The sequence below is a fragment of the Panthera onca genome, chromosome A3, assembly GCF_046562875.1.
Source record: "Panthera onca isolate mPanOnc1 chromosome A3, mPanOnc1 haplotype 2, whole genome shotgun sequence".
Lineage (NCBI taxonomy): Eukaryota > Metazoa > Chordata > Mammalia > Carnivora > Felidae > Panthera > Panthera onca.
In genome coordinates this window covers 19,247,505-19,274,589 of record NC_138341.1, presented here as the reverse complement: position 1 = coordinate 19,274,589, position 27,085 = coordinate 19,247,505, and the positions used below count along the sequence as shown (strand labels likewise).

Genomic DNA, 27,085 nt, shown 5'->3' with positions numbered 1-27,085 from the left:
TCAAATTAATAAAAGTGGAGTAAAAAGACATACAAAAATGTTCATGGCAGCTTCATTCAAAACATCCAGAAAAGAAACAGCCTAAGTACCTATCAATAGGAGAATGGATAAATAAATCGTGGTATATTTCTGTAACAGAACACAGCAAAATAATGTATTGAATGAAGGAAGCCTGGCCCAAAGGATCCATACTTATTTAATCCATTTATATGAAGCTGAAGAACTGGAAACGTAACTGATGGTGATCGAAATCAGAATATTATAGTTTCTCTGTTGGGAAGGGGCCATGCACAAACCTCCTGAGGTGCTGAAAACTTACAATTAGTACATTTTCTGTATGTACTAAAAACATAAACAAAGATGGAATTTGAAGGTCCGTGGGGAGCTGCTGTAAAGAATGAGTCCTTACTGTTATTTACTTATATATGCCACACTGTATGAAGGTTGTGTATTAGGTTTTCAGAGAATGTTACTGTTCTGAGACCTATGAGAGTAAAGTGTATATTCATAGTTAAGGGAAGGATTTAAAAAAAAAAAAAAAGAATAGTTGTTTCTGGTGTCCTGAAACAGCAGAAGCCCAAGTATATGAGGATGGGGCTGACTTAGACTTACATGATGTGCTTTGTTCAATGAGTGTAGCCTGTGGTGATCTAATTTTCTTCCTCTTCTCTCCCCCCTAAACTCTCATGATTTATTTAAATGAATCCATTGACTCATAGTTTCTGAATCACATAATTTCTGGGCACTCTGTGATGCACTGGAATACACAGGAGGAAGACACAGTCCATGTCTTTGAAGAGTCCATAGTATATAGGTCGTCACATAATCATAGTATTTGATTAGTGGTTTGAAAGTGCTGTGATTAACATAGATGAGAAAGTGACTAACACTGAAGATACGAGAGGGAGAGTTTCACAGAAGAGATGACATCTGAGCTGGATCTTCGAGGATGAGTAGATCACCACATAGAGAATGAGGGACTAACATTATAGCCACAGGAAATAGGATATCCAAAGGATTGGTAGACCAACTTGAAGGCAGGGCATCTTCAAGTGAGCTTTTCTTAGTGAAGTACTCTGCTAGCTCTCTGTAACACTTTGTATTATTCATACTTTGCACACATTTAAGCCTTCCACCAGTATGCTTTTAACCAATTACATTCCTTCTCTTTTTCCTCCTGTTTGCTCTGTTGCCTAATGCTAAGGGATCTACTTTCAGTTTTCTTTGTCCAAGAGCTGAAACATTAGTTATTAGACCTTTTTTCTAGGTTTGCAGTAGCCTTCCATTTCTCTTTATTAGAAGAATTCTTTTAATGCAAAAACCTCCTCAAATCTTACTTCCTATGTGAAATCTACTAAGGAGTAATTAGTTGGATGAGGCCATGAGCTATTTCCAGTGGTTTTCCTTATGTGATTTTTATTAAATGACCAGGTTTTTTTAAGAGAGTGAAAAACATTTTAAAGTTATATAATATAAACATCCAATTGCATGTTATAATTTATGGTGTATTTGTGTTTGTTCCATATAGTATATGTCGCTTTGATTACCAGGACCTCATGTTCAAAGCTCAGTGAAACATTGTGTTAGCAGCATTCGTGCTGGCTCTGTGGTGGGACCTGTTGTGGAGGAGTTGGAGGATGTACTGTCTTCTGTGCAGAGTTATTTGGGTGGGCCTCAACTCAGGCTGAACCCTGAATAGGGCCTGACTCTTCCAGTACTCAGGGCTCAGTCAGTCACCTGGGAATGGGAGGTGCGACACCTGCTTTAGTGACTAGCTGACCTTCCCTAGAGACGCCATGTGATTTTATCCATGGTCAGAAAGCCACAGAGTTGCCCACCAGGAGTGGGAGTGAATACTCCTGTGAATCAGATGAGGACTTTGTGTTCTGAATAGATGCCTGAGATTCCTGTCTGACTATTATCCTGACATGAAAATGCAGATCAGGAAGCCTATTATGTATTTTTGAACATTGAGGCGGGGAAAAGAAGTTGGAACAGCTTACTACATATAGTAAGCATTCAGTGAATGCTAACTGCTATTACTCTCAGACCCTATCCCATAAGTCCTTACTGCACTTTAGAGTAGTTTGGATTACAACTTTATTCATTACTTTAGCAAATATTAAGCATTTATGTACCTGGCACTGGGTATAATATGTTAGTGAATAAAGCAATGAAGGTTTTGGTCTCTGTAGAACTTAGCATGATAGTGGAAACAGACAATAAACAGGTAACCCAGAAGATAAATGTTACATTACAGTTTGTCACATGAGCTCTGAAGGAAACCAGCAGAAGTATATTGGATGATAGGGTGGACAGAGAAGGCCTTTCTGAGAAGGTGACATTAAGTTGGGACTTACAAGGTGAGAAGGACCCAGACATGCAGTGATGTTAAATTGTAGAACTTGACGTTGGATATAGGTGTACATGAGAGGGAGGGATCATGGGTGACTTTCTGGTTTCTGGCTTGAGCCACTGGAATGGGCAGTGATGCCACCCAGAGAGAAGGGCAGACTGAGGGAGAATGGTTGGGGTGATGGTTAGGAAGAGGGGTGTAAATGGAGATTGAGAGAGTTACTTTGTATGTATTTGGTTTGAGATACCTGTGAAATACTTAGGTAGGTTTTTCAGTTGGTTATAGAAGTCTAAACCTAGAGGAGAGGTTTGGGCTGGGGTGTACATTTGCGAATCATCAGCTTTTAGGTGCTATTAAAAGTCACAGAAAGTTCACAGATGTGAACACATAGAGAACAGAGTGCCCAGGACAGAGCCTTGGGGAATGCCAGCATTTACAGGTTATTTGGAAGAGGAAAGATCAGAGAGAGAAGAGAAAATCTGAAGACACTAAAAGAGCTGTGCTTGGGGCTGCATGGGGAGCACGAGGAAGGCCGAGAGCTTGGCCTCCAGTGCTTTCTGTGCCAGCCCTCGGTCCTTCATGTTGGTCAGTGGCATGGACTGTTATTTTCTAAAAGGACTGGGGGAGCACTTATTAATTCTAGATTTAAATTCCTTGGGGCAAGGGTTGTGCTTTGATTGGTGCTGAATGCTCAGTACCTGCATGTGGTAAAAGCTTTCCAATGTTAAAAGTTCCCAGGGTGGCAGCAGTGTTATTTTGTAGATACAGCTATTTAGGTTTTCATAACTTTAAAGAGACTGAAGAATTTCCTTTCTTTCTTTTCTTTTTTTGTTTTTATGGTTTCCTTGTTCAATCAGGTTTTCAAGCTAGAAATGCCCTTCTTCAGTCAAATCTTTCTCAAACTCAGCTAGCTACTATTTGGTGAGTTTGTCAAGATTTTCAACTATACATCCACTATGGTAAGAAAGATCCTGTTTCTGAAAAAGTTTGTGACTCAGAGATGTTCCATAAGAGCAGCCATTTGAAGATCAATGCAACATTGAAAGCCAGTAAAATTGTACAAAATGTTATTCTTGAAAATTTGGTATTAATTATTTTGCAGGTAAAATTAGTTTGCTTTTTCATAATGGTGTCTGCGGAGAGTTTGAGAATATCTCATTTTTAATTTAGAGATAACTGATTTGATAGGTGAATTATCCATGAAACAAGATAAGCCACATTTTCAGAAGGAACGTTTCCTTTTCTGTTTCAAAGTTTCTCCCCTCTCTTGTACAATAGGACAATTAAGGGTAAAAATAAGCTCACTTTTCCATATATATTTACATTTCCCTAAAGTATGTTAATCCAGCTGTTTCATTTTTCTTGTTTTAAAAATAGAATATTGAACTCTTTTGAAAATACTTTAAATAGACTTTGTTTCTAAGCTGGGAACATTCACATTTGCTTTAGGACCCTGGCTGACATTGATGGCGACGGACAGCTGAAAGCCGAAGAGTTCATCCTTGCGATGCATCTCACTGACATGGCCAAAGCTGGACAGCCCTTGCCACTGACGTTGCCTCCTGAACTTGTCCCTCCATCTTTCAGGTGGGCGCCTCTGGAGGGAAGAGGCATGTCTGGGGACAGACATGATTACTACATAGCGATTTCCTGAGGCTTCTGCTCTAGTTTAGGAGGAAGTCAAACATTTACACTGCCATTTGATTTTGATATTTAATGAGTTATGCCAGGAAGGAGTACAAGTAGGTGTGTTTCCACCATACTATAGATAAGGAAACTGATGACTTAAAGAGATTAAAAACAAAATTTGCTCACCGACTGCAGTCAGCTGAACTGTGGTGGGAATCCAGATCTCTCTCTCTTTCTCAGTCCGTATCCTGCTGTACATGGTTACTACAGACCATATTTGCACTCTTAATGTCTCTGATGCTGTATTCTGAATGTTAAATGGCTCTAGTCATTTGGTAGTATAACTGTATGTATAGTCTGGTCTAGAGTTCCCAGACTGCTAAATATGTTTGTTTGCTTTTCTTAGAGGAGGAAAGCAAATTGATTCCATTAATGGAACTCTGCCTTCATATCAGAAAATTCAAGAAGAGGAACCTCAGAAAAAATTACCAGGTAACATCGAGTGTCTAAGTTGTATATTTATAGTGGGTTCTCTTAAATTTTACCTTGAGATGTAAATGAGTATCTAGAATTTTTGCATTCTTTCTCTGTCTTTAAATGTTTATTTATTTTGAGAGAGAGCAAGCACAGGGGAGGGGCAGAGAGAGGGGGAGACACAGAATCAGAAGCAGGCTCCAGGCTCTGAGCTGTCAGCACAGAGCCCAACACGGGACTCCAACTCGGGAACCGCGAGGTCATGATCTGAGCCGAAGTCGGACACCCAACTGACTAAGCCACCCAGGCGCCCCTAGAATTTTTACATTCTTAATATTTTATATACCATAAGAGAAAACTATTTGATGAATGGGTTGGATTTTGAAGCAAAAAATTAAGATAGTCAAAAATGAGAAGAAGTGTATTTAGGAAGAAAGTATGCACATTTGGCAAGAGTTTGTGTATTTGATATCCTAGTTAAAATGTTTCTCTCACTTTAGGAAAAATCACTGTAGCAGGTGATGTGATAAAATCTTAAGCTGTAAAGAACAGTTTAAATATTGGTTGAAGAAGTATATATGTAGATGTTCTAAAGTATTAAAAATATAGTGAAATATATCAAATAAATATATAGCCATCTAGCTTTGTCCTTGAAGAAAATGCTAAGAAAAAAGTTGGAAAATGGTTTTATTGGCAAGAATAGTAAAATTATTTTTTCTCTCTCAGATGAATTCATACTTAGAAATTTGTTTTCCAAAAATGAATACTCTTAGACAAAAGTAAATATTTTATTATTTATATTTGAGGTAAAATTATCCTTAAGAGAAGTATCCACAGAGTAACAGCACTCAGATGATCACGAGGCAAGAGTGTGTTGAAATTGGAGTCCACATTGTTGGGCTCTTCATGTGAGAGTGTTTACTGTCTACCTTATTTAGTTACTTTCGAGGACAAGCGGAAGGCCAACTACGAGCGAGGGAACGTGGAACTGGAGAAGCGGCGCCAAGCCCTGATGGAGCAGCAGCAGAGGGAGGCAGAGCGAAAAGCCCAGAAAGAAAAGGAAGAGTGGGAGCGAAAACAGAGAGAATTACAGGAGCAAGAATGGAAGAAACAACTTGAATTAGAAAAACGCTTGGAGAAGCAGAGGGAATTGGAGAGACAGCGGGAGGAAGAAAGGAGAAAAGAGATAGAAAGACGAGAGGTTATTTTTAAGTTATTCTATTGCCTAAGAAAATGATTATATTTGATAAATGGATACATCTTACTTGATTTAAAAAAAAAAAATGGCTGTTTTTGTTGTGCCTTTTTCTCTGCCTCATTCATTCTTACCTGTTCTCCAATTCTGAACCTTCCTTCCCTTGTGGACTGGAAGAGGGCCCTTGCTTGTAAAGAGTTTTCAGGGCCAGTAACTGGTAGAAAAGGTGATATTTCTGTAGGTCAAGAAGGATTTGCAACTCAAAGAAGGATTGATTGCAAAGCTGAGTTGAGTGAGGAGCTGAGGTTAGTGAGCCAGAGGAAGGGGTCTGTCCAGGCAGGTCACTGAACAAAAGTAAGCTTAGGATCCAGAGTGAGAGGCCACAGAACTGGTGCAGCAGAAGGCTGAGACTGGGGAGTTTGAAGGTATGGAGGAGAAGCACGAGGGTGGGCTTGCGCAGGTCCTTGGGATAAATGGTGTCGTGTGGCATCCCTAAGAGGACTGGCTTTGTTTCAAGGGGCTTAGGATGGAGCACAGTAAATCATAGAGATACTGAAGTAATATCAGTAGAAGGGTTTTTCTTCCCTGATACCAGACTACAGGTGTGATTACTGCTATTAACGTTTATGTTTATGAAATTGTCCTTTGGTTTAAACGAAAAGTAACTAGAAACAAAGAGATGGTCCCAGGAAACAAATCAAAAAGTCTGATGGGTGATGTCGCTTTTGTGGAAGTCTATAGGTTAGGCCCACTGGTAAAACTGGGTTTGCCCAGGTACCCTTAGGCCCTGAAGCCCACTAAGTGCTAAACGCTGCCTCGCCTTTATCTTTGTCATCCCAGCAGTTTTTGAATGATGAAAAATTGTTAATTTAAAAGTCAAACTTAAGTCATTATTTTCAGGCAGCAAAACAGGAACTTGAAAGACAACGTCGTTTAGAATGGGAGAGGATTCGTCGCCAGGAGCTTCTCAATCAAAGGAATAGAGAACAGGAAGAAATTGTCAGGTTAAACTCTAAAAAGAAGAGTCTTCATCTCGAGTTGGAAGCACTGGTATGGCTGAAGTTTAAGTGAAATTTCCCTGAATGATGCTAGAGTTACTTGTTGAAAAACGTCATTGTTTTTTAAACCTACCTCATGAATATATTAGGTGTTCATGTGATTATATCGTCACGTTTTCATGTGTGCTTAACAGTCTGGATGGTATAGTGTACTGCAACAGGATAGTGACTCAGAATGCTGGGAGTTACATTGTGGTCTCAGTTCAGAAGCTGACAAACCACGCATTCCTGGGCAAGACCTTTCCCTTCTCTGTGCTTCACTTTCCCCTTCTATAAAACAAAAGGCTGCACTAGTTCAGTAATTTTCATTTTCCAAATTGCTGTCTGGAAGACCCCACTCCAGTGGGGTAACCAGCAGTGGGAGAGGGGAGGCTAAGGCACTCCCCAGTGCTTCCCACCGTTCACAGCAGAGAAGCTCCACACTTACCTGCTTTGCTTTTATTGGAGCTTTATCTGAGATTTGCTTGGAAAAAGGGTTCTGCTTTTTAAAAAGACAAAAATGATTTGAAATTCCTGATCTAAATGATCTCAGGATTCCTTCCAGTTCCGTAGGACTGTGTGGTTCTTACCACTATGCTTACCAATGTTTACACATCAGATATCAGAGGGCCAAGTTGTTTAAAAGACTTTGTTGCAAATGAAAGGTAGGAAGGTATAAAGGGTGTTGGGAAAGTATACTTTTCTACTACAACCCTAGAATCCATAAGTCTGACCTGATGGTATAATAGGATTTTGCAAAAATGGTTGTGTAGCCTTGTTATAGAGCCAAGTATAGATCTTGTTTAGTTGGAGTCTCACATTTTATTTGGTTGATGACTTGAAATTAAAATTTTTAAAAATAGCAATATTTGTAATCATAAAGGTACTTCAAATGGATAGGAAAGTATATCACAATTATTGATCCTGCCATAGTTCTACAAAACTGTCCTAAAAAACATTAACTTCTTTGTGTAGCTACTTGGGTATCTGTCTCAACCATTATTTTGACTCTATATTTTTCTTTAAAAATATAATGGGAGCCAGGGGTGCCTGGGTGGCTCAGTCGGTTAAGCGTCCGACTTTGGCTCAGGTCATGATCTCATGGTTCATGGGTTCAAGCCCTGCATCGGGCTCTGTGCTGACAGCTCAGAGCCTGGAGCCTGCTTTGGATTCTGTGTCTCCCTCTCTCTCTGCCCTTCCCCCACTCCTACCCTGTGTTTCTCTCTGTCAAAAATAAATATTAAAAAAAATTCTTTTTTAGTATATAGTGGGAAAGAATCCTAAGATTGATGGTTTTTTTCCCCCCAAGAACTTGGATTACATACCAAGAAGTAGCATAGATTAATGTGCAGAGTCTGGAAGGCCCAGAGCCTATACTTAACACATGCTGAAGATAAGTAACATGAAATCCAGGGTAGACACAACCTATTCCTATTCCTTTTAGCGTGTATTTCTCAAATATGAAGCATACTTCCCAGTAAAAACTTTATGAGTGATTTTTTTAAGCCTTATTTCTCATCCTCCCTTTACTGTATTAGTTTGCTAGGGCTGCCATAACAAATACCACAGACTGGGTGGCTTAAACAGCACAAATTAATTTTCTCACAGTTCTGGAAGCAGAAGTCCAAGATCAAGATGTCAGCAGGTTTGGTTACTTCTGAGACCTTTCTCCGTTGCTTGAAGATGGCTGCCTTCTTGCTGTGTCCTCACATGGCCTTTCCTCTGCGTGCGCATCTCTGGTGTCTGTTTCGTGTCCACATTTTCTAGCCTCATAAGTCAGATTATTTTAGGGCCCATTTATATATGACCTCATTTAACCTTATGATCTCTTTAAAGACCCTGTGTCCAAATACAATCACATTTTGAGGTCCTGGGGATTAGGACTTCAGCATAACTTTTTGGAAGGATACACTTCAGCCCATAATACCTCACCCTTCTCTCTAGCCTCCATTGAGAATCTCTGCTGTTGTTGCTTTTTTCCCCCATACTTCTCAGAAGAAGAGAAAAGGAATATTTGGTATGGGAGAAGAAAACTGTGGCCCAAAAGGCCCTGCTGGACCCTGTTTAATTGGAGGAAATTAGATGGCAGTGTGGAGGGTAGAAATAGAAGCGCAGAGAAGGTAATGCTAAAAGTCACATGTAGATGTTTATTTCTCATTATTCTTTGAAATTGTCTCTATTTTAATATGAATTAATGCCTAAATCCTGAATTCAGAAAAAATTCAGTGTGTTCTGTTTGTGCTTGCTCATCTTAACATATGGGCCCTTCTTATGCTCTGAGAATGGTATGTTTTCTGCTAACAACTTTGTAGTTAACAGATACAACTCTAGAACACATTCGACTTCCTTTGTTTTTGTAGGGTTTTTGGGGGGGTTTTTTTTGGTAGGCTCCACGCCCAAAGTCACCCTCAAACTTACGACCCTGAGATCAAGAGTTGCATGCTCTACTGACTGAGCCATCCAGGCAGGCATTCCCCATTTAGTTTTAGACATTTATCTAGACTGAGTATAAATGATAAATGACATTTAAAAGTTTAAATCAGGATATGATTCTCCTGACAGGAACATTTCCTATTAGCATCTTATGTTGCTGTGTATTTATATGCTCTTCCTATAGAATGGCAAACACCAGCAGATCTCAGGCAGACTTCAAGATGTCCGACTCCGAAAACAAACTCAAAAGACTGAGCTGGAAGTTCTAGATAAACAGTGTGACCTGGAAATTATGGAAATCAAGCAACTCCAACAAGAACTTCAGGTTAGTCCTTTGCTGCTGAATTGTCCATAAATATGAGCAGTCATTAATAATTCTTCCTGATAGAATAGTTTTCGCTTTAAGGGTGATGAACCTTTCTGAGTCTCTGATAGACTTCATTTCTAGAAGGATATAAGTATATACCATCTTGTATATTATATCAAGAAGCTTACATGCCCCCGAAAACTACTAGACCTCTGGTTAAATTCTACTTAATATTTGTACATAAATGGATGTTTATCACTTTGAGTTTTAAGTCTTTAATAAATGTGTAGATATACCTACATGTTAAACTAAGATTGTTGGTACTCTTTTAGGAAATTTTGACCTAACATTTTTCTTTTCAGAGTTGTGGTGAGAGTGTTAAATGTGTGTGTCCCTCAGGGACCTGGTAATCTCTTCTTTACTTGTGCAGTAGGGTCTAGTTCAGTTATTATGGGGACTCTGGAAGCATTCTGAATCTTTAGAGTCCTCTTACCAAAGTTACTGTTTCTGTATGGACTCGCAGTTAATTAACAGAGTCTTCTTCCTGTGTCACAGCAGGTACAGACAGGCCACATAACATTTCCTGTCTAATTTGAACCTGCTTCCCTAGTTATTCCTGAGTTATCAGTTTCTCTTTGATATTCATTCTGGGGTGTCATGACCTGCTTACAGATACCATTCAGTGCAGATACCAAAGGCACCTCTTAGCTTGTACCTGCTGTCATCCATCAGTATGCTGAAAACTGTAAGACTTTCAGACACACCCCATTCCTCACCCCCTTTTCTTTCCAGCCAGTCATTCATAAATGGGAATTCATGTTCAAATACTTGTATTTTAAGTCACACATAATTCCATTGTAGTTTATTCATAAAGTATAAGCAGTATTTTACAGCTACGTATTATTCCTATACTAAGTTTTAAGAGTGACTAAGTCATGTTTTTAAGTTTCCAAAAAATTTTCAGACAACGTGACAGAGTTTTAACCAGGCACTACTTTTTCTTTTTATAAGGATTATCAAAATAAACTTATCTATTTGGTACCGGAGAAGCAATTATTAAATGAAAGAATTAAGAACATGCAGCTTGGTAACACACCTGGTAAGTCTCTAAGGTTTGTTTTGCCTCTTCCATTCTTCTCTGCGTGAAGGTGCCAGTCATATTCTTGTGAAAATAGCATTATTTTGTTATAAATAACATTTTTTGTACAGTTAACATTTTCAAAATTATGTGAAAAAAATATCACAGATGTTAGAGCATTTTTACCAATAAAAAGTAAATAAAAATGAAATAAGTAATCATTGTGGTATGCCTTCCTATCTTGATAACATTTTATTTATATGTTTCAAATAAATATCAAATAAAATGTTAGACTATAATTAAATAAGATCTGGGTTTGGCTCTAACCCAAGACTGTATGTGCATTTTGGCAAAATCCTACCCTCATTGTAAAGAACTATTCGGGAGGAGATTTTGCCATGGGAGCAAAGCTGTGAGATTCTGGGTGATAGTCTACAGCAATGATGGCCTTAATAGATCCATAGAAAGAATTCATAGAAAGAATTTTACCAACTTGGCCCTGCCATTTTTGGAACAAAATATTCCAAGATAATTTGTGGGAAAGTAACATTTTTCTTGATCCAAGTCTCAACCAGAATATTGAAGAAAAGACCTCTATGTCAGATAGCATGCCAATAACAACATAGCAGAAGAAAGGTTTATTAAAGAAAAGTAAATCTGCAAGTACCGTGTTAGAACTAACTGAAGTATTCTAAATGTCTCCCTTTGAGTATCTGTCAGCCTTTCCATTCCAGGATTATTATACTTTTGACTCTTTAAGAAGTCCAATAAATAGCATCCCTCATCTTTGCCCAAGTGAGGCAAAAGAGCAAGACATATGAGAGACCAAAATATCACCTCATTTTTGGTAAAGCTCATATTGGACAGCCTGGCTTATTTGTCAGTGTGACAGATACACCTGTAAAACCAAGTAGAACAAGCTTCCTGTGGGCAGTTCAGTCTCAAGAATACAAGGGTGCGGGCATCTGGATGGCTCATTCGGTTAAGCGTTTGACTCTTGGTTTTGGCTCAGCTCATGATCGCACAGTTCATGAGTTCGAGCCACAGAGCCTGCTTCAGATCCTTTGTCCCCCTCTGTCTTCCCCCTGCCAAAAGTAAATAAACATTAAAAAAAGAAAAAGAACACAAAGGACTGGAAGGGTCTAGGCTGTGTATGCCCAAGTCCTTATCTTGAGCTCAGCCGTGACTGAAGGGGTGGAAAGAAGCTGAGAATGTTCTCTTAGTGAAGGGCCCTTTGCACGGAAGAAACACCAGGAATAGAGAATTTTACTGTTGTGAACTCTTCCTACTATGTCCCCCACCTTCCACTGAAATAGTCTCTCCATGTCTCTTCTCAGACTGTCTTCTTACACATAAGTATTTTCTTGGCTGCTCAGAATATATCAATCCCCACCTCACCCCTCCACAGGCATTCCAGGGGCAAGGTGAGCCAGCCCTCCTGATCTGTACAGTCACAGAAAGGATAGCATCAACTCTCATTGTTTTAGTATTTGGATTGTGAATGGAATGTGGAATATATCTTATTGGGGACCTGGTAGAGCTACTCTTTCTCTGTAGAATGTGATCCAGTTCAGCTGTTATTATAGTTATCCAGTTCAGGGGTGCCTGAGTGGCTCAGTCCGTTAAGTGTCCGACATTGGCTCAGGTCATGATCCCACGGTTCGTGAGTTCAAGCCCCGCATCGGGCTCTGTGCTGACAGCTTAGAGCCTGGAGCCCGCTTCAGATTCTGTGTCTCCCTCTGTGTGCCCTTCCCCTGCTCACACTCTGTCTCTCACATTGTCTCAAAAATAGATAAACATTAAAAAAAATTTTTTTTATAGTTATCCAGTTAAAATAGGAAGCTTTTGTTTGGAATTTGCAAAGTACCCTGTATCCCTTAGATTCCTCTCTCCATCTCTGTTGCCATTTAAGATTACCAACCATAGGCCCAGCACCATGCTAGGCAATTTTCATGCATTATTTCTCTTAATCTTTGCAACAGCCCTGTGAAGTAGTTATTGTTATTCCCTTTGTGCAGCTTAGCAAAACTGAGGCTCAGAAAGATTAAGTAGCCCAAGATGGTGGAGTAATGGTTCTCAAATTCTTGTCTAAGTCTAAAGCCCACTGTGCCACCACATTGTCTGCCTTGATTTTCAGTTGCCTAACAAGGTGTTCATAGATATGATATATTCGAATTCAGTATTAAAACATCTGTTACTATTGATGCTCATTTTGAAGAGTACTAGGAATGTATACTAACTTATTTTTTCCACATTGCTTGTCTCCGAACTCAACTAGATTCTGAACTACTTGAGGATAGGACCCATGCCTTACTTATCCTTCTTTTTTACCTGCTATTGCACATAGTGCAGGGCCTTGTACATAGCAGATGTGTAATTTAATGATAAAATATTTGTTGAAATATTGGAAAAGCACTAGAGAATGATAAGAGAACTTAGCAAGGTGTCTGGATAAAAAGTGAGCCTATAAAAATCAGTAACTTTACACTGTATCAAAAGTATTTAATTAGAAAATGTTATGAACAAATCTCATTTACATTAGCATTCTCATTATTATGAATAAAGAAATCTACAACTGTAAAATTTTACTGATATAAAAGATTCCTGGATAAGTATGTGCGTGTTATATTCCTGAATGATCTAGCTCAGTGTTGTAAAGATGTCAGTTTTCTACTACTTTGTCCATACATTCAGTTCCATTGAGGTTTAATTGAAACCTGGCAAGATAATTCACAGATTAACCCAGAAGAGAAAATATGCAGGATTAGGCAAGACTTGAAAAAGAGTAACATTGATGCGGGGAAAACATTAGCTCTACCAGGTATCAAAACATAAGTTAGGAAAGCTCTAGTCCCTAAAGTAGTGTATTATTGATCAGAAAGAAGACATAGAATAATGGAACTGAATAGAGGGTCTAAAAACAGGTCTGTATGTATCTGACCGTTTAGGATACGATAAAGTTGACATTTAACACCAGTGGGGAAAGCACGGGCTGTCAGTAATCACCATCACTTCAGTTAGTGGTCTGGGGGCACTTGCCTATCCGAAAGAGGGGGGCGGCTCTTTACCTCACTGTATGTACGGAAATAAATTCTAGGTAAAATAAGAGGGTAAATATAAAAAGCGACTCTAGAAAATATGTTACAAAAACAAAGGAAAACGTTTGTATGATCTTGGTGTCAGGAAAGTTTCTTCAAATAATACCTAGAGCTATGAAGCAAAATATTTACAGATTTTATGACATAAAAGTGAGCTTTTTCATGATGAAAGACATCATAAATAGTAAAACATTTGAAATACATATAGTACAACAAGAATTTGGAGCTTCTGCAAATCACAAATTAAGACAGCCCAATGGGAGGAAAAAAGGCAGTGGATGAGGTGAGGCAATTCAAGAGAGTGGCCAATAAGCCTATAAACAGGTGTTGATTTGATTTTAGTTGTTACCAAGAAAATACAAATTAAAATAACAGTGAGGTTTCATTTTTTTGCCAGTTAGAGAAAATGAAAAAAGATTGGGACTATCCATTATTGATGAGGGTATGCAGAAGCAGGTACTTGGATGTCATTTTGTGTTGGTGCCCCTTTGTACAAGTATAGTTTGGCAGTTTCTCTCAAATTTGAAGTGTTCAAGTCCTTTTACGTGGCAATTCTTTCACCTCTTAGCCATATAAAATACTTCCATGAGTACTTTAAAATGCATGTGTAAGGATAGTTATTGCAGCATTTTTATGTAGATAGTAGAAAATTAGAAACAACCTAATGCCAATCAAAAGGGAATAGTTATATAAATTGTGAAACAGCCATAATGTAGACTACCATGGAGAAATTGTATGTCTTTTTTTATCCAGTGTTACTGAGAAGTAATTGGCATACATCACTGAATAAGTTTAAGGTATACAGCATAAGGGTTTGGCTTAGATACATTGTGACAGTATAAGTCACTTACCAATAGCGACATAAGAAATTTTACCAAATGTAAACTACCTGATGTTTATATTTCAGATTTAGGGATTGGTTTGCTTCATAAAAAATCATTGGAAAAGGAAGAATTATGCCAAAGACTTAAAGAACAATTAGATGCTCTTGAAAAAGAAACTGCATCTAAGCTATCTGAAATGGATTCATTTAACAATCAATTAAAGGTATTTATTTTCTGTTATATTCATTTGTAGTTCCTGCCTTCTTACCTTCCTCTTTTTGATTTAGTGGAATAAGTAACTAAAGCTATTATTGTTATATGTAGTGTATTCCCGTAATTTATCTTATAATTTGAGCGATACCAGATTACAAGATTGCTTTTAATGTTCTCTGTAGATATTATAAATACTGTTATGTAGTAAAACCTATCATTTATCATAGTTTCCAGTTCTTGACTATTTTTATTGCTATCTATACATTTTTAAGGATAGTTGCCTTTATCAGTATTAGAAAACTGATCTCAGCCCACATGATCTTAGGCAAAATTCTAAGATGGTAGATACGGAAAATTGAAACTCATTCTGGTGATAGAGGCTTTTATAACACACTAGATTTTTTTTTTTGTTTCTTTGTTATGATTTAATTAACCTTTGTGAAGTAATGCAATAATCAGTGAAATCCAAAGCATAACCTGGCACTCTGAACTTTGCATGAAAAGTAAGTTCACGATTCATTATTTGCCGTAGTGGCAGAGCAGATGCCCAGAGTACCTACTGTATGCTTACCATTCTTTGCAGTGTTAGCAGTATGATGAAGCCATAGCTATGAAAGCTGTATTAAAAGGTAAAAACCTTCTAGGTTTTTAGAATGCTGATGGGCCAGCGTTCGAATTTGGGAATAGTCTCAGTGATTTCTTTGCTAACTGAATGTAAAGTTTTCGGAGCCTAAAGTATTCCATGTTTTTCAGGCAGCCATCCACCTCTTCACGTGACTTTTGCTGACTTATTCAGAGTAATAGTACACCAACTATAGAGTGAATATCATAAAGAAAAGAGACCACGCTGGCTTCAGTTAAGGAGGGGAAATTTTAGGCAAATAATGTTGATAGTACATTTTACACAAGCGTATATTTTGTAGAAAATAATTTAAAGAAAACCAAGTAATTTGTCATTGATGGACAGACAAGCCAGCAAAGTTATCTTCCCTACATTATTTTTTTTTAATCTGTACATAGTTTAATTGGCTTTTTATCTGCCTTATCTTACAGTGTGGGAATATGGATGACTCTGTTCTGCAGTGCCTTTTGTCTCTGCTAAGCTGTCTCAACAACCTCTTCCTCTTACTTAAGGTTATTTTCTAATATCTAGCTCCTTTTCTTTGAGTTACTTTACTGTTTTCTTTTCTTAAAAACTGGACTATTCTTTGCATTTATCTGAGTATCTTTGTTTGAAATAACATACACAATGTAGACCTTTTTTCTTTCTGCTTGCTTGAATAGCCTTCTGCTGTCTAACTGCCTGTTTGAGTCTAATGCCAGAAATTCGTAAGGTTGCCCAGAGTAACCTGTCTCATGAGGAGCCCAAGACACTCAAAAATCCCTCAAAATTCCCTTAAAACGTCCCTGTGCATTGGGTTAACTGCTGGGATGATTACTGAGTCAATAAAAAAGAAAGCTAAGGGAATGTGAATTTAAATCATTTACCCATATCACTGGAAATCATTGTTTAAAATAAAAGTTATACTTTCTGAAATACAGAGCAAGGTTATGTCATGTATATACCAGGCTGCTTCCTAATGCTGCTGTAAAGAAAAATCTGAAAGAACCAGTAGTGCAGGGTGGCCTTAGTTACGTCTGGTTACCAGGCCTCATGTTTAGAATGCTTGCCCTTCGGATAAAAATGTTTAAGTCATATACATAAATAGTTCACCTTGTCATTTGTAGCACATAGAGTATTTCAAATACTCCATGAATTCCTGTTTTAATATAATTTAAAGAAAGATGCTTTGCATTTAGCACTTGCTGACCCTAGATTTTGAGTGTTCATTCTACTCCCTTCTACTATGGATGGCAGTAGGCAGTTGCATGTATATGTATGTGTCTTCACACACAGTGAAGACAGGAACATGATAAGTAGAATTCATTTGTTATTTAAGCAAAGGTAGGGCAAGTTGGAAAGATAGTATCAGCTTTTTCTTTATAGCGTAAATGGCCAGAATATCTGGTCTTAGAACTTCTACTATAGGTTGCATAGAAATTTCAACCTAAGTTTCTTCGTCTATAAAATGAGGTTTGATGATGATTTATGGACTGTACTCACACACATAAGCCTGATTATTTCAGTTAGCATTTGATTCTTCACAGGCCAGCAGATTATTCTTGTCTCTTTTTTTACTTTCTTCCTTCTGCTTCCTGCCTTCCAGCCTTTCACTGCTTATTGATAACTTTCATCAGAGGCAATTTAGGAAATTAAAAGGGGATGAGAACTGTAGTCATCATTGCAAAGCAATGCGGAGCAGTTGGTTAATATATTGCTGAAAACTATCCATTGAATTGTCAGTGAGACCTTTGCAGACCTTATTACATTGCCAGTTTAGTTATGTGAGCAGAAGCTGGCCTGCACAGATCAGGAATGAACGGGAGTTGAGGAAGGGCTGAGTATGAACAGCTTTGGGAGGAGAATGCAAAGAAAGCCTGAGGTCAAAGGAAAACCTTTTTTTTTTTGGTTTCAGAAAGACTTGAAGGACAAAGGATACAAACTTTCCGTTATGCAAGATGGATAAGTTCTGGGATCTGTTGTACAGTGTGGTGACTATAGTTAGCAATATCCTGTTGTACACTTGAGATTTGCTAAATAGGAGAGAAAATGGTAACTATGTGACATAGGGATGTTAATTAACTTGGTTATGGTAATCATTTCACAGTATATACTAATATTGAAACATCAAATTATATATCTTTTTTTTTTTTAATTTTTTTTTAACCTTTATTTATTTTTGAGACAGAGAGAGACAGAGCATGAACGGGGGAGGGGCAGAGAGAGAGGGAGACACAGAATCGGAAGCAGGCCCCGGGCTCTGAGCCATCAGCCCAGAGCCCGACGCGGGGCTCAAACTCACAGACCGCGAGATCGTGACCTGGGCTGAAGTCGGCCACTTAACCGACTGAGCCACCCAGGCGCCCCAAATTATATATCTTAAACATGTATAATTTTTATTTGTCAGTTATATCTCAGTAAAGCTTGGAGGTGGGGAATAATTGGGACCACGCTTGGAGATGGTATCAGCTTTCTGTGAGGTAGTTGGTTACATGGTGAAGAGATAGCTTCTGTTAGGACAGAGGAATGGAAATGGAGAAAACAGAGCTGGTTAGGTAACTCACCATATCTGTCTTAATGATGATTGCCTGGCTCAAGCCAAATATCTCATTGCTGAATTCCCAGCACCTACATGGATCATATACATGAAATGTAGTGGGTGGCAAGAAATACTTGTGGAATGAATGAATGGTTTTGAATGTTCTCAGAAAATATGCAGCATTTAGGGTTAGTATATGGAGTTTATGGGGAAAAAAGGTAGAAAGAAATTTACCAAAAAACAGCAGAGAGCCATGTATCCCAGATGCCAGCAACACTTGTGACTCCATGTATTTTTTCTGCTAAATAAAGGCTATTTTTTTAATGGGAAAAAACAAAAACAAAAACAAAAACAGCTTGAAGGAGACTGAGGAGAGAAAGGGAGAAAGGTAGTGAGAGATTGAGTGAGAGATATGAGGTGATAGTAACTGATAGAGTCCTAGGGAACCAGATTGAGATAGAATCCAGAGCCTGGATTTAAGGATTAGATAAAAAGACTTTGACTGTAGCATATGGAGAAAAGATGAGTGTGGATACAGCTAAATTTGCTGGTGGAGAGTAGGAAGCTGACAGCTTCAAGACTTAAAATCAGAAGCAAGTTGGACCATTACAAGGAATCTTCCTGGGTAGTTGAGGACATGGAATAATTCCAACTGGATAGAAGAAGATGGGTGCAGCTGCAGGAAGTTTTATTGATTTTTGAGATGGAAAGATGAGGGAACTCTAATGAGGGAGATTTAATGAGGCAAGATTATTAGCTGGTAGTGAGAATGGATGGAAGATTAGGAAGTTGCAAGAGAGAGAAGTAGGCCTGGTGAGGAATAGACATCTTGGTGAGGGTAGGGGGTGCACACTTAGTAGAGGAAAACAGTAGATGTGCTGAGCAATGTTGGGTGCCTGTTTGAAGTTGGAGGTCATGAATATAAATTGAAAACAGCATACCTGGGGCACATGGGTGGCTCAGTCAGTTAAGCGTTGACTTTAGTTCAGGTCATGATCTCATAGTTCATGGGTTTAAGCCCCATGTCAGGCTCTGTGCCGATAGCATGGAGCCTGGACCCTGCTTCAGATTCTGTGTTTCCCTCTCTCTGCCCCTTCCCCGCTCGTGTGCTGTCTCTCTCTCCAAAATAAACATCAAGGGGTGCCTGGGTGGCTCAGTCAGTTAAGCGTCCGACTTCGGCTCAGGTTGTGATCTCGTGGTCCGTGAGTTCGAGCCCCGTGTCGGGCTCTGTGCTGACAGCTCAGAGCCTGGAGCCTGTTTCAGATTCTGTGTCTCTGTCTCTCTGACCCTCCCCCGTTCATGCTCTTTCTCTCTCTCAAAAATAAATGTTAAAAAAAATTTTTTCTTTTAAATAAATAAATAAACATCAAAAAATAATAAATTTAAAAAGAAAAGAAAACAACATACCTAACTGTATGCTTGGGATGAGCACAAGGAAGGCTAATGAAGTAGGTTCATAGGTTCATACAGGTTTGAGGGGTTTTGTTTGTTTTAGAATTTTTAACATTTATTTATTATTGAGAGACAGAGACAGAGCATGAGGATGAGAGGGGCAAAGAGCAAGGGAGACACAGAATCCGAAGCAGGCTCCAGGCTCTGAGCTGTCAGCACAGAGCCCAACGCAGGGCTCGAACCCATGAACTGTGAGATCATGACCTGAGCTGAAGTCAGAAGCTTAACCAACTGAGCCATCCAGGCGCCCCAGGTTTGAGGTTTTAATAGACGTGGCAACGAGGCAGGGGGACAGGGAGTTGCAGATCTTGACACACTAATTACAGTAAAGGTGAACTCTGAAATATGGGCTGGACAAGTAGGAGTATGAGGAGAGGAAGGGGTGCTGATGAAAAAGGAGAGAATGATGGGGTCAAGAATGGAGGTCTTAGGTTGGAAAACTGTTGAAATGGGTGCACCAGGTATAAGAAAAGCTTGAAGGATAAGAACTTCTGTTTGAAGAATGAGATATTTAATCAGTAGTTCTGTTTCTAATGATGACAAGATTCAAGGTATAATAATGCAAATGGCGGATTAAATAGAGTATAAAAGGGAGAGTTGAGGTTTTGATCGAGTCCATGTGGATTTCAAACCCTTGGAGTAGTGAAGATTAATGAATGAGGATCAGACCAGATTATCAAGAAATGACAATAAAGAAGAAGAAGAGGGGGTGTTGCAAGATGGTGTGAGCCTCAGAAAAGCGTTAGTTTGTAAGAGTGAAGAGAATGGTCTGGAAATGGCAGTGAAGAGCAAGGAAAATAACTTTAGTTCTCCCTTCACCCTGATGTAAATGGAATATGTGGTGATAAACTGAGAGGGAAATCGAGGAAAAGCATGTCTTAAGGGATCAGCCAAAAGGGCAAAGAGCTAAGGGAGTTTCCGTTCAGAGATGTGTGGATATTTGGGGAACTTCCTGACCACAAACAGGAAGTTCCTGGGCAGTGCAAGGGTTTAGGAGAGAAAGGGTGGGGAATTGGGTCAGATCAAGAGATAAACAGCATTCTAGAGATGAGAATTTAGGTGGTAAAGGATGACAAGGAAGGCCAGGTGGGTTGACAGGTGAGACAGAATTGGTCTCTGGTGTCGGAGGAAGACAGGCAGTGAGTTCTAATGTGTGGTCTTTGAGACAGTGTTTGGAGTGATCACTGCTTTAGCCTACTTGTGGTGAAATGGAAGCATAAAATTGTAAGTTTGTTTTCTGAAGATACTATGTTCTTCTGGACCCTGTAATGTTCATGTACAGGATCAGTGGTAATTTTTACTCTTTTGCTCAAGTCACACTAGGACACATAGCACAGCCAGTGGATTCAAAGGTGAGATATTTGACAGGCCCTTATTCCATTAAGGAAATTCACACACTGTCCTGTCTTTAGCATTGAGTTGCAGTGAAAACAGTCGTGGCCGTGGAGTCTGAAGAAATGAGTCCTGGTCCTATCCATACCACTTGCTAGCTGTGTAACTGTCATTTAACCTCAAAATTTTGCTTTCTTCAGTTACAGCTGACAATATGTGCTCTGCCTTCTTTGCAGTCTTAGGACAATTAAATGAGATAGCATATATACAGAAGTGCTTTGTGAACTATTATGTACTATACAAATCTTTTTATTGTTCTTATCAGGGTAGGGATTATCCTGAATCTCCACAGTACTTTTAGTGCATTGGAAGGTCACCACTGCTGACTTGGGATAATGATTGAGGAGATCCTATTCCTTGGAGAGAAAGTGTCACCACCAGAATTGTGGCTTATCGTAGACCTCTATTCTAAACCTTTCCGTTGGGACTTTTGTCATTCTGGCCTTGCTGACTAGTCCTCAATTACTGTAGACAGTGCTTCTAAAATTGAATTTTACTGATGGCTCATCCGATTCAGGATCGAGGCAGGTGATCTCTCTTGTTGGTTAACAAGCTCTGAGAGAATCGGTACACTGGGTTGGTAAATGGTCATCACTTACGCTTGATGTTGCCTCTTATTCAGAATACTGCTTTTATGTTCTTGCATCACAGTCACCCCCTTTAGAACAGACATGAAATACTGTTTGTTTCAATTCCCTTTAAATCATTTAATCTTAGAAATGTTTCCTAGCTAATAAAAGATATTTTAGTAATTTATCTGACAGTGAGTTTAAGTGAAAGTAAGTATAGAATCTGGTATGTGCAGGAATTTGAATGGCATGGTGGAGGTAGTTCAAAACTAGGCAAGTCCCTTAATCATCTGAGCCTCAGAAGTGGTCACCACCTGGGTGGCCCAGTTGGTTGAACGTCCAACTTCATGATCTCGCGGTTTGCGAGTTCAAGCCCCTCATTGGTCTCTCTGCTGTCAACACAGAGCCTGCTTTGGATCCTCTGTCCCCTTCTCTCTCTGCCCCTCCCCTGTTTACTCTCTCTGAAAAATAAAAATAAACATTTTTTTTTAATTTAAAAATCTTTTAGAAATGGATGATCGTTGTATCTATTTTACGAGAACACTATCGAGATCAAATGTAGGTGTTATGTGTAACAGCACATTAAAGTGCTACACAGATGTTCAGGGGGCTTAGGGGATGTTAAGTTTGAGGAGCTAATTTGCATTCTATGATTTTTTTCTTTTTTTTTCTTTTTAAAAATTTTTTTTAATGTTTATTTTTGAGAGAAAGAGTGTGAGCAGGGGAGGGGCAGAGAGAGAGGGAGACAGAATGCGAAGCAGGCTTCAGGCTCTGAGCTGTCAGCACAGAGCCTGACGCCAGTCTCGAACCCACAAACCATGAGATCATGACCTGAGCTGAAGTTGGACATTTAACTGACTGAGCCACCTAGGCGCCCCTATGATTTTTTTTTTTTTTTTCATGACTAGTAACGTTCTGTCCTGATTATGTGACATTATTCAGCTGAGTTGTATTTTGTCAGTTGAATCTCTTTTATGTCTTGGTCTTTGGAAAGAACATCATATGCTTTCTTTAAGCAAAATCAGAATATAAGATTGCTTCCTATCACTTAGGAGATATTCAGTATTGGTGGTTAAAGTTCAGTGAGTTACATCTTTCACTTCTATCAGGATGGTAGAAGAAAGAAGTACTCGGGGCGCCTGGGTGGCGCAGTCGGTTAAGCGTCCGACTTCAGCCAGGTCACGATCTCGCGGTCCGTGAGTTCGAGCCCCGCGTCAGGCTCTGGGCTGATGGCTCGGAGCCTGGAGCCTGTTTCCGACTCTGTGTCTCCCTCTCTCTCTGTCCCTCCCCCGTTCATGCTATGTCTCTCTCTGTCCCAAAAAAAAAAAAAAAAAAAATTTAAAAAAAAAGAAAGAAGTACTCTGAGAAATGAAAACAATTGAAGTAGATGCTGGATTTAACCATTTTTGTGAGTGCTTTGTTGAGCCCTGTTGAGGTACACTTGGGTCCAAAACTAAGTAAACCAATCCTAACCAAGTGGTCAAGTATAACATTACCAAAATGGTGCAAACCAACTTTTTGTCTCCTGGTATGTTGCACTGAAAGAAACACAACATCATGTCTATACTGTTTCTGCCAAAAATATTTGATCTAGGTGTAAGGAAGTAATTAGACATGCCCAAATTGTCTCTAAAAATGTGAATCTCACAAAAGATGGAGGAAAGTTTCCAGATTTAAAGAGACCAAAGAGCCATGACCGAAGGGCACTTCATGAGCCATGACTGAAGGATCGTGACAGCGAAACGATCCCTTGATTGGATCATGGATCAGAAAACTGTTATTGAGGACAGTATTTACACTAGTGGGGACATTTTTTAATATAAACTCTGTATTAAGTGACATTTTATGGCTGTGTTAAATTTCTTTAGTTTGGTACTGGCATTGGCCTTGTAGTTATGTAGACTAATGATGAAGTATCTGAAGGCATCAGTGTCTTCAACTTAATCAAATTTCCTGTATGTTTGAAAGTTTTCAAAATAAAAAAGCAGAGAAAAATTTAGAATGGCAAAATGTCAAGTGTTTGAAAACTGAAAAAGTAGATAAAGTATGTTTTCAAGTTATAAGGGTACTAAGTAGATTAACCAGGGGAAGATATCAACACTGGGCAATGGAGAGGGAGGGGGATAGTGTAAATGAGCAGATTACTCATCTGGCATACCAGGTGTCAGTAGCCATTTTCTAATTCATAAATGAAGATCTATTAATGTTAGCCAAGTTTTATGAAGGGCTTTCTCTGGGACTGACACCATTCTGTCTTATTTATATTAACTTATTAATCCTTACCTTAACCTCGTGATGTAGGTAGATATTATTATTCTCCACATTCACACAGAAGTAAATTAAGGCTCAGAAGTTGAGTCATACAGCTTGTAAGTGTAAGAGCAGAATTTCAACCCAAATAGTTAGCATTTGACCTTAAATGGTTATATTGGGAGGAAAAAAGATGAAAATTTCTAAGCTAAGCATTCAACTTGAGAAGCTAGAAAAAGGCTAGCATAATAAAGCAAAAAAAGTAGAAGGAAATTCATGAGAGAAAAGACAGACATTTAATACAAAGAATCAAGAAAGCCAGTGTTTGAGTCTTTTAAAGATTAATAAAATGAAACCTCTGGCAAGACCGATTTTAAAAGAAAGTGGAAATAACGAAAATTATTCATTAGGAGTGCAAAGGATATACAATTAAATATGCTGCAAACATAAAAAGAAAAGGATATTATGACAGATTTTTGCACATAAATATAAAAACATAGATGAAGTTACAACTTGCCAAAACTGACTCAAAATATAAAGTGTCTGGGTAGCTCTATCATCATAAAATATTTTATTTTATTTAAAAAAAATTTTTTTTAATGTTTTTATTTATTTTTGAGACAGAGAGAGACAGAGCATGAGCAGGGGAGGGGCAGAGAGAGAGGGAGACACAGAATCTGAAGCAGGCTCCAGGCTCTGAGCTGTCAGCACAGAGCCCAACGCGGGGCTCGAACTCACACACCGTGAGATCATGACCTGAGCTGAAGTCAGACGCTCAACCAACTGAGCCACCCAGGCACCCCATCATAAAATATTTTAAATCTATAGTTTGAAATCTTCCCTAAAAGAGAATCCAGACCCAGAGTTTTTACTGAAGGAACAAGTAAATCTAGTCTTATACAACGGTTCTGAAATACAGAAAATGTGGGAATATTCCCAACTTATATGAAGTTATCATAAACATATCAAAACCTGATAAGAACAGTATGAGAAAGCATAACTATGGGCCAGTTTAACATAGAGATAAAAGTTCTAAACAATATTAAAAAGATGAATGCAGAATTTATTAAAAAAAGGATAATCCATAGTGACCACAAAATTGGATTTACCTTAGTCATGCAAAGATGGTTTGACATACAAAAATGTGTAGTTTGCCATATAAACAGATTAAAGGGGGGAAAATGGTATATATCTCATTCGATGCAGAAAAGGCATTTGTAAAATTTAATATCCATTCATGATTAAAACATGAAAAACTTATTAGCAAATTAGGAATAGAACTTCCTTAACCTGAAAAAGAAGATCTGTCATTCTATTAAGACTGCAGTAGTTCTGTCCATAGTTACTTCATTAGTTTACTTGTTCTGAGTTAACTAATATATTTAACCAGGGCCTCCTGGAGGGGGTGACTTGATCCAGAGGAGTGAGTCTAGTGCTAGGAATTGCTAAGATCACTGCAGTCAAGCAGAGGAAGTTTCTGGCAAGACTTACGGTGCTCTTCAGATGTTATTAGTATGTATAGACTATTGTTTATGCATTCTCATGCATCCAGTAAATACTAATTAAATATCCACACTATCCCAGGCCCTCTTGGGTGGGGATGCTTTGATGAAAGACAGTCCTGTTGTCAAGAAACTGACTCCAGTGGAGGGGGCAACCGTACAGTCAGAAGATGCTGACTTTGATAGAGGGAGGGGCACTGGATGCCTTGGGGATCAAGGGAAGCTCATGAACTCAGCCACTGGAGGAATGGAGCTCATAAAGAAAGACTTAGAGTGGTATCTTACAGGACAAATTGGAGGGCTAACCTTGCAATGATAAGATCAGACATTAATTTGGCTCCTTTTTACTCTCCTTTTAAACTTCCGATTCCCCTTCTTTAGGACCTCAGCCAATAATAATAGCTAAAATTATTATGAACTTAACATGTGCCCTGCACAGTTTGTAAGCACTTTGTGTGTATTAACCCATTTAATCCTCACAAGAACATTGTGAGGCATGTATTATAATTACATTTTACAAATGGGGAAACGGCTGAGTGACTCTCCTAAGGTTCCTCAGCTCATCACTGACAGAGCCTGATTCAGACCTCTGCTCCCAGAGTCCTTATCACTAAAGCAAACTGCTTCTCCATAGACTGTAACCACCATTATTCTTCTGCTTTTCACTAGAATTTGGAGAAAGGTACAACCAAGGGAACTATAGAAGCCGAGATTTGTGGAAACTGCTCTGAATGCAGTATTTGTGTTGTTATTGGCTCAAGCTGCCCATCTTGATCTCAGACATTTTGGACATAGTCTTCAGACACCACGTTGTACTCAAATCTATCACTTCAATCAAGTTAAAAGGGTTCACCTATAAAATATTTTATTTCTGGAAAGAAATTGAGTTTGGGTTTTTGGAATTTTTTTGTTTCGGAAGATTTTTTGTTTGGAGTTTCGTTATTGTGTGTGTGTGTAGATACCCCCAAAACATTTTTTACCAAAACGTTCTACCAAACACAGTTAACCCTTGAGCAACATGGGTTGGGCGCCAATGCCCAATATAGTTGAAAATCTGCATACAACTTTTTGACTTCCCCAGAACTTAACTACTAATAGCCTACTGTTAACCAGACATCTTACCTGTAACAGAAACAGTGATTAACCCAGATTTTGTGTTATATGTATATTATGCTATATTCTTAAAATTAAGCTAGAGAAAAGAAAATGTTACTGAGAAAATCATAAAGAGAAAACACATTTACAGTATTATGCCATATTTATTTTAAAAAATCTGTGTATAGGTGGACATGCAATTCAAATCCGGTTGTTTGAGGGTCAGCTGAACTGTTTATTTAAGGTCTCACCTTTGCCATGAAACCTCTTTTGATTACTTTAAGTTTTTTTTTTTTGGGGGGGGGGGTTGGTTTGTGCTTTTATTTCCTCTTCCATATTCCAGCCTTTTTGTACTCTCTTGTTCAGGATTCTGTAGATTCCATGTAAAAGAAAGTCAGTTCAAAATAGTTAAGCTAATGAGAGTAGTTACTGGCAGAGTACCAGGACTGCTGACTGAGTCAGTAGAAGCACTCCTGGGCAGGGGCAGTTCTAAGACACAGGAATGCACTTGGAGATTCACTTCCCCCAGTCCTCCCTCTCTGCCTCCAGTCTTTGCTTCTCTCTTTTCTGTGTTGATTTCATTTCTACCCCAATGGCTACACTGTAGTGGGGCATCTCCAGGTTTAGCTTCAGTTTAATGAGCTTCAAGCAGGAAAGAGTTCTTTCTCCCCTCTTCAGTCTGTTCGAATCTCAGCAGAGGATTCTGGCCCAGCTTGGATCAGATGTCCTTTGGACCAGTCATTCTGGCCAGGGAGGTGGGTTGCTCTGATGGGTTCAGCCTAAATTAAATGACTGCACCCCAGTGGGAGTGAGAGGAGCACTGAATTTGACAGATTCATCACAACCATATCAAACAGGGTTGGAGCAGGTACTTGGGAAAGGTGCTTTTAGAAGAAGATATAAGGAAAAATGCTGAACAGATAACCACAGGTTTCCACTAAGGCACTGAGCTCTATCCCACATTTTGGCACTTTTTGCTGCTTTGAGATAAGTGAGCTCTTTGAAAGCAAAGACTGCAGCCTTGAGAGTTAGAGGGCCCTC

General features: G+C 38.8%; 1 protein-coding gene across 14 annotated transcripts in view; it reads left to right on the top strand.

Moving 5' to 3' along the window:
• The window catches only part of ITSN2 (intersectin 2), a 145,722-nt gene that overhangs the window by 50,851 nt on the left and 67,786 nt on the right, over window positions 1-27,085 (top strand). For 11 of the 14 annotated variants that reach the window (XR_013554808.2, XM_078444919.2, XM_078444917.2 and 8 more), the window contains 9 exons: window positions 3,214-3,277; window positions 3,806-3,943; window positions 4,392-4,477; window positions 5,398-5,660; window positions 6,555-6,704; window positions 9,309-9,449; window positions 10,443-10,530; window positions 14,515-14,654; window positions 15,698-15,778. Coding sequence is in view for 13 of the 14 variants with exons in the window: in XM_078444919.2 (XP_078301045.2) it covers window positions 3,214-3,277; window positions 3,806-3,943; window positions 4,392-4,477; window positions 5,398-5,660; window positions 6,555-6,704; window positions 9,309-9,449; window positions 10,443-10,530; window positions 14,515-14,654; window positions 15,698-15,778 (1,151 nt within the window). In the remaining variant the exon portion in view is untranslated. The remainder of the gene's footprint in view (window positions 1-3,213; window positions 3,278-3,805; window positions 3,944-4,391; window positions 4,478-5,397; window positions 5,661-6,554; window positions 6,705-9,308; window positions 9,450-10,442; window positions 10,531-14,514; window positions 14,655-15,697; window positions 15,779-27,085) is intronic. The other 3 variants (XM_078444923.2, XM_078444915.2, XM_078444922.2) reach the window with 1 other exon arrangement.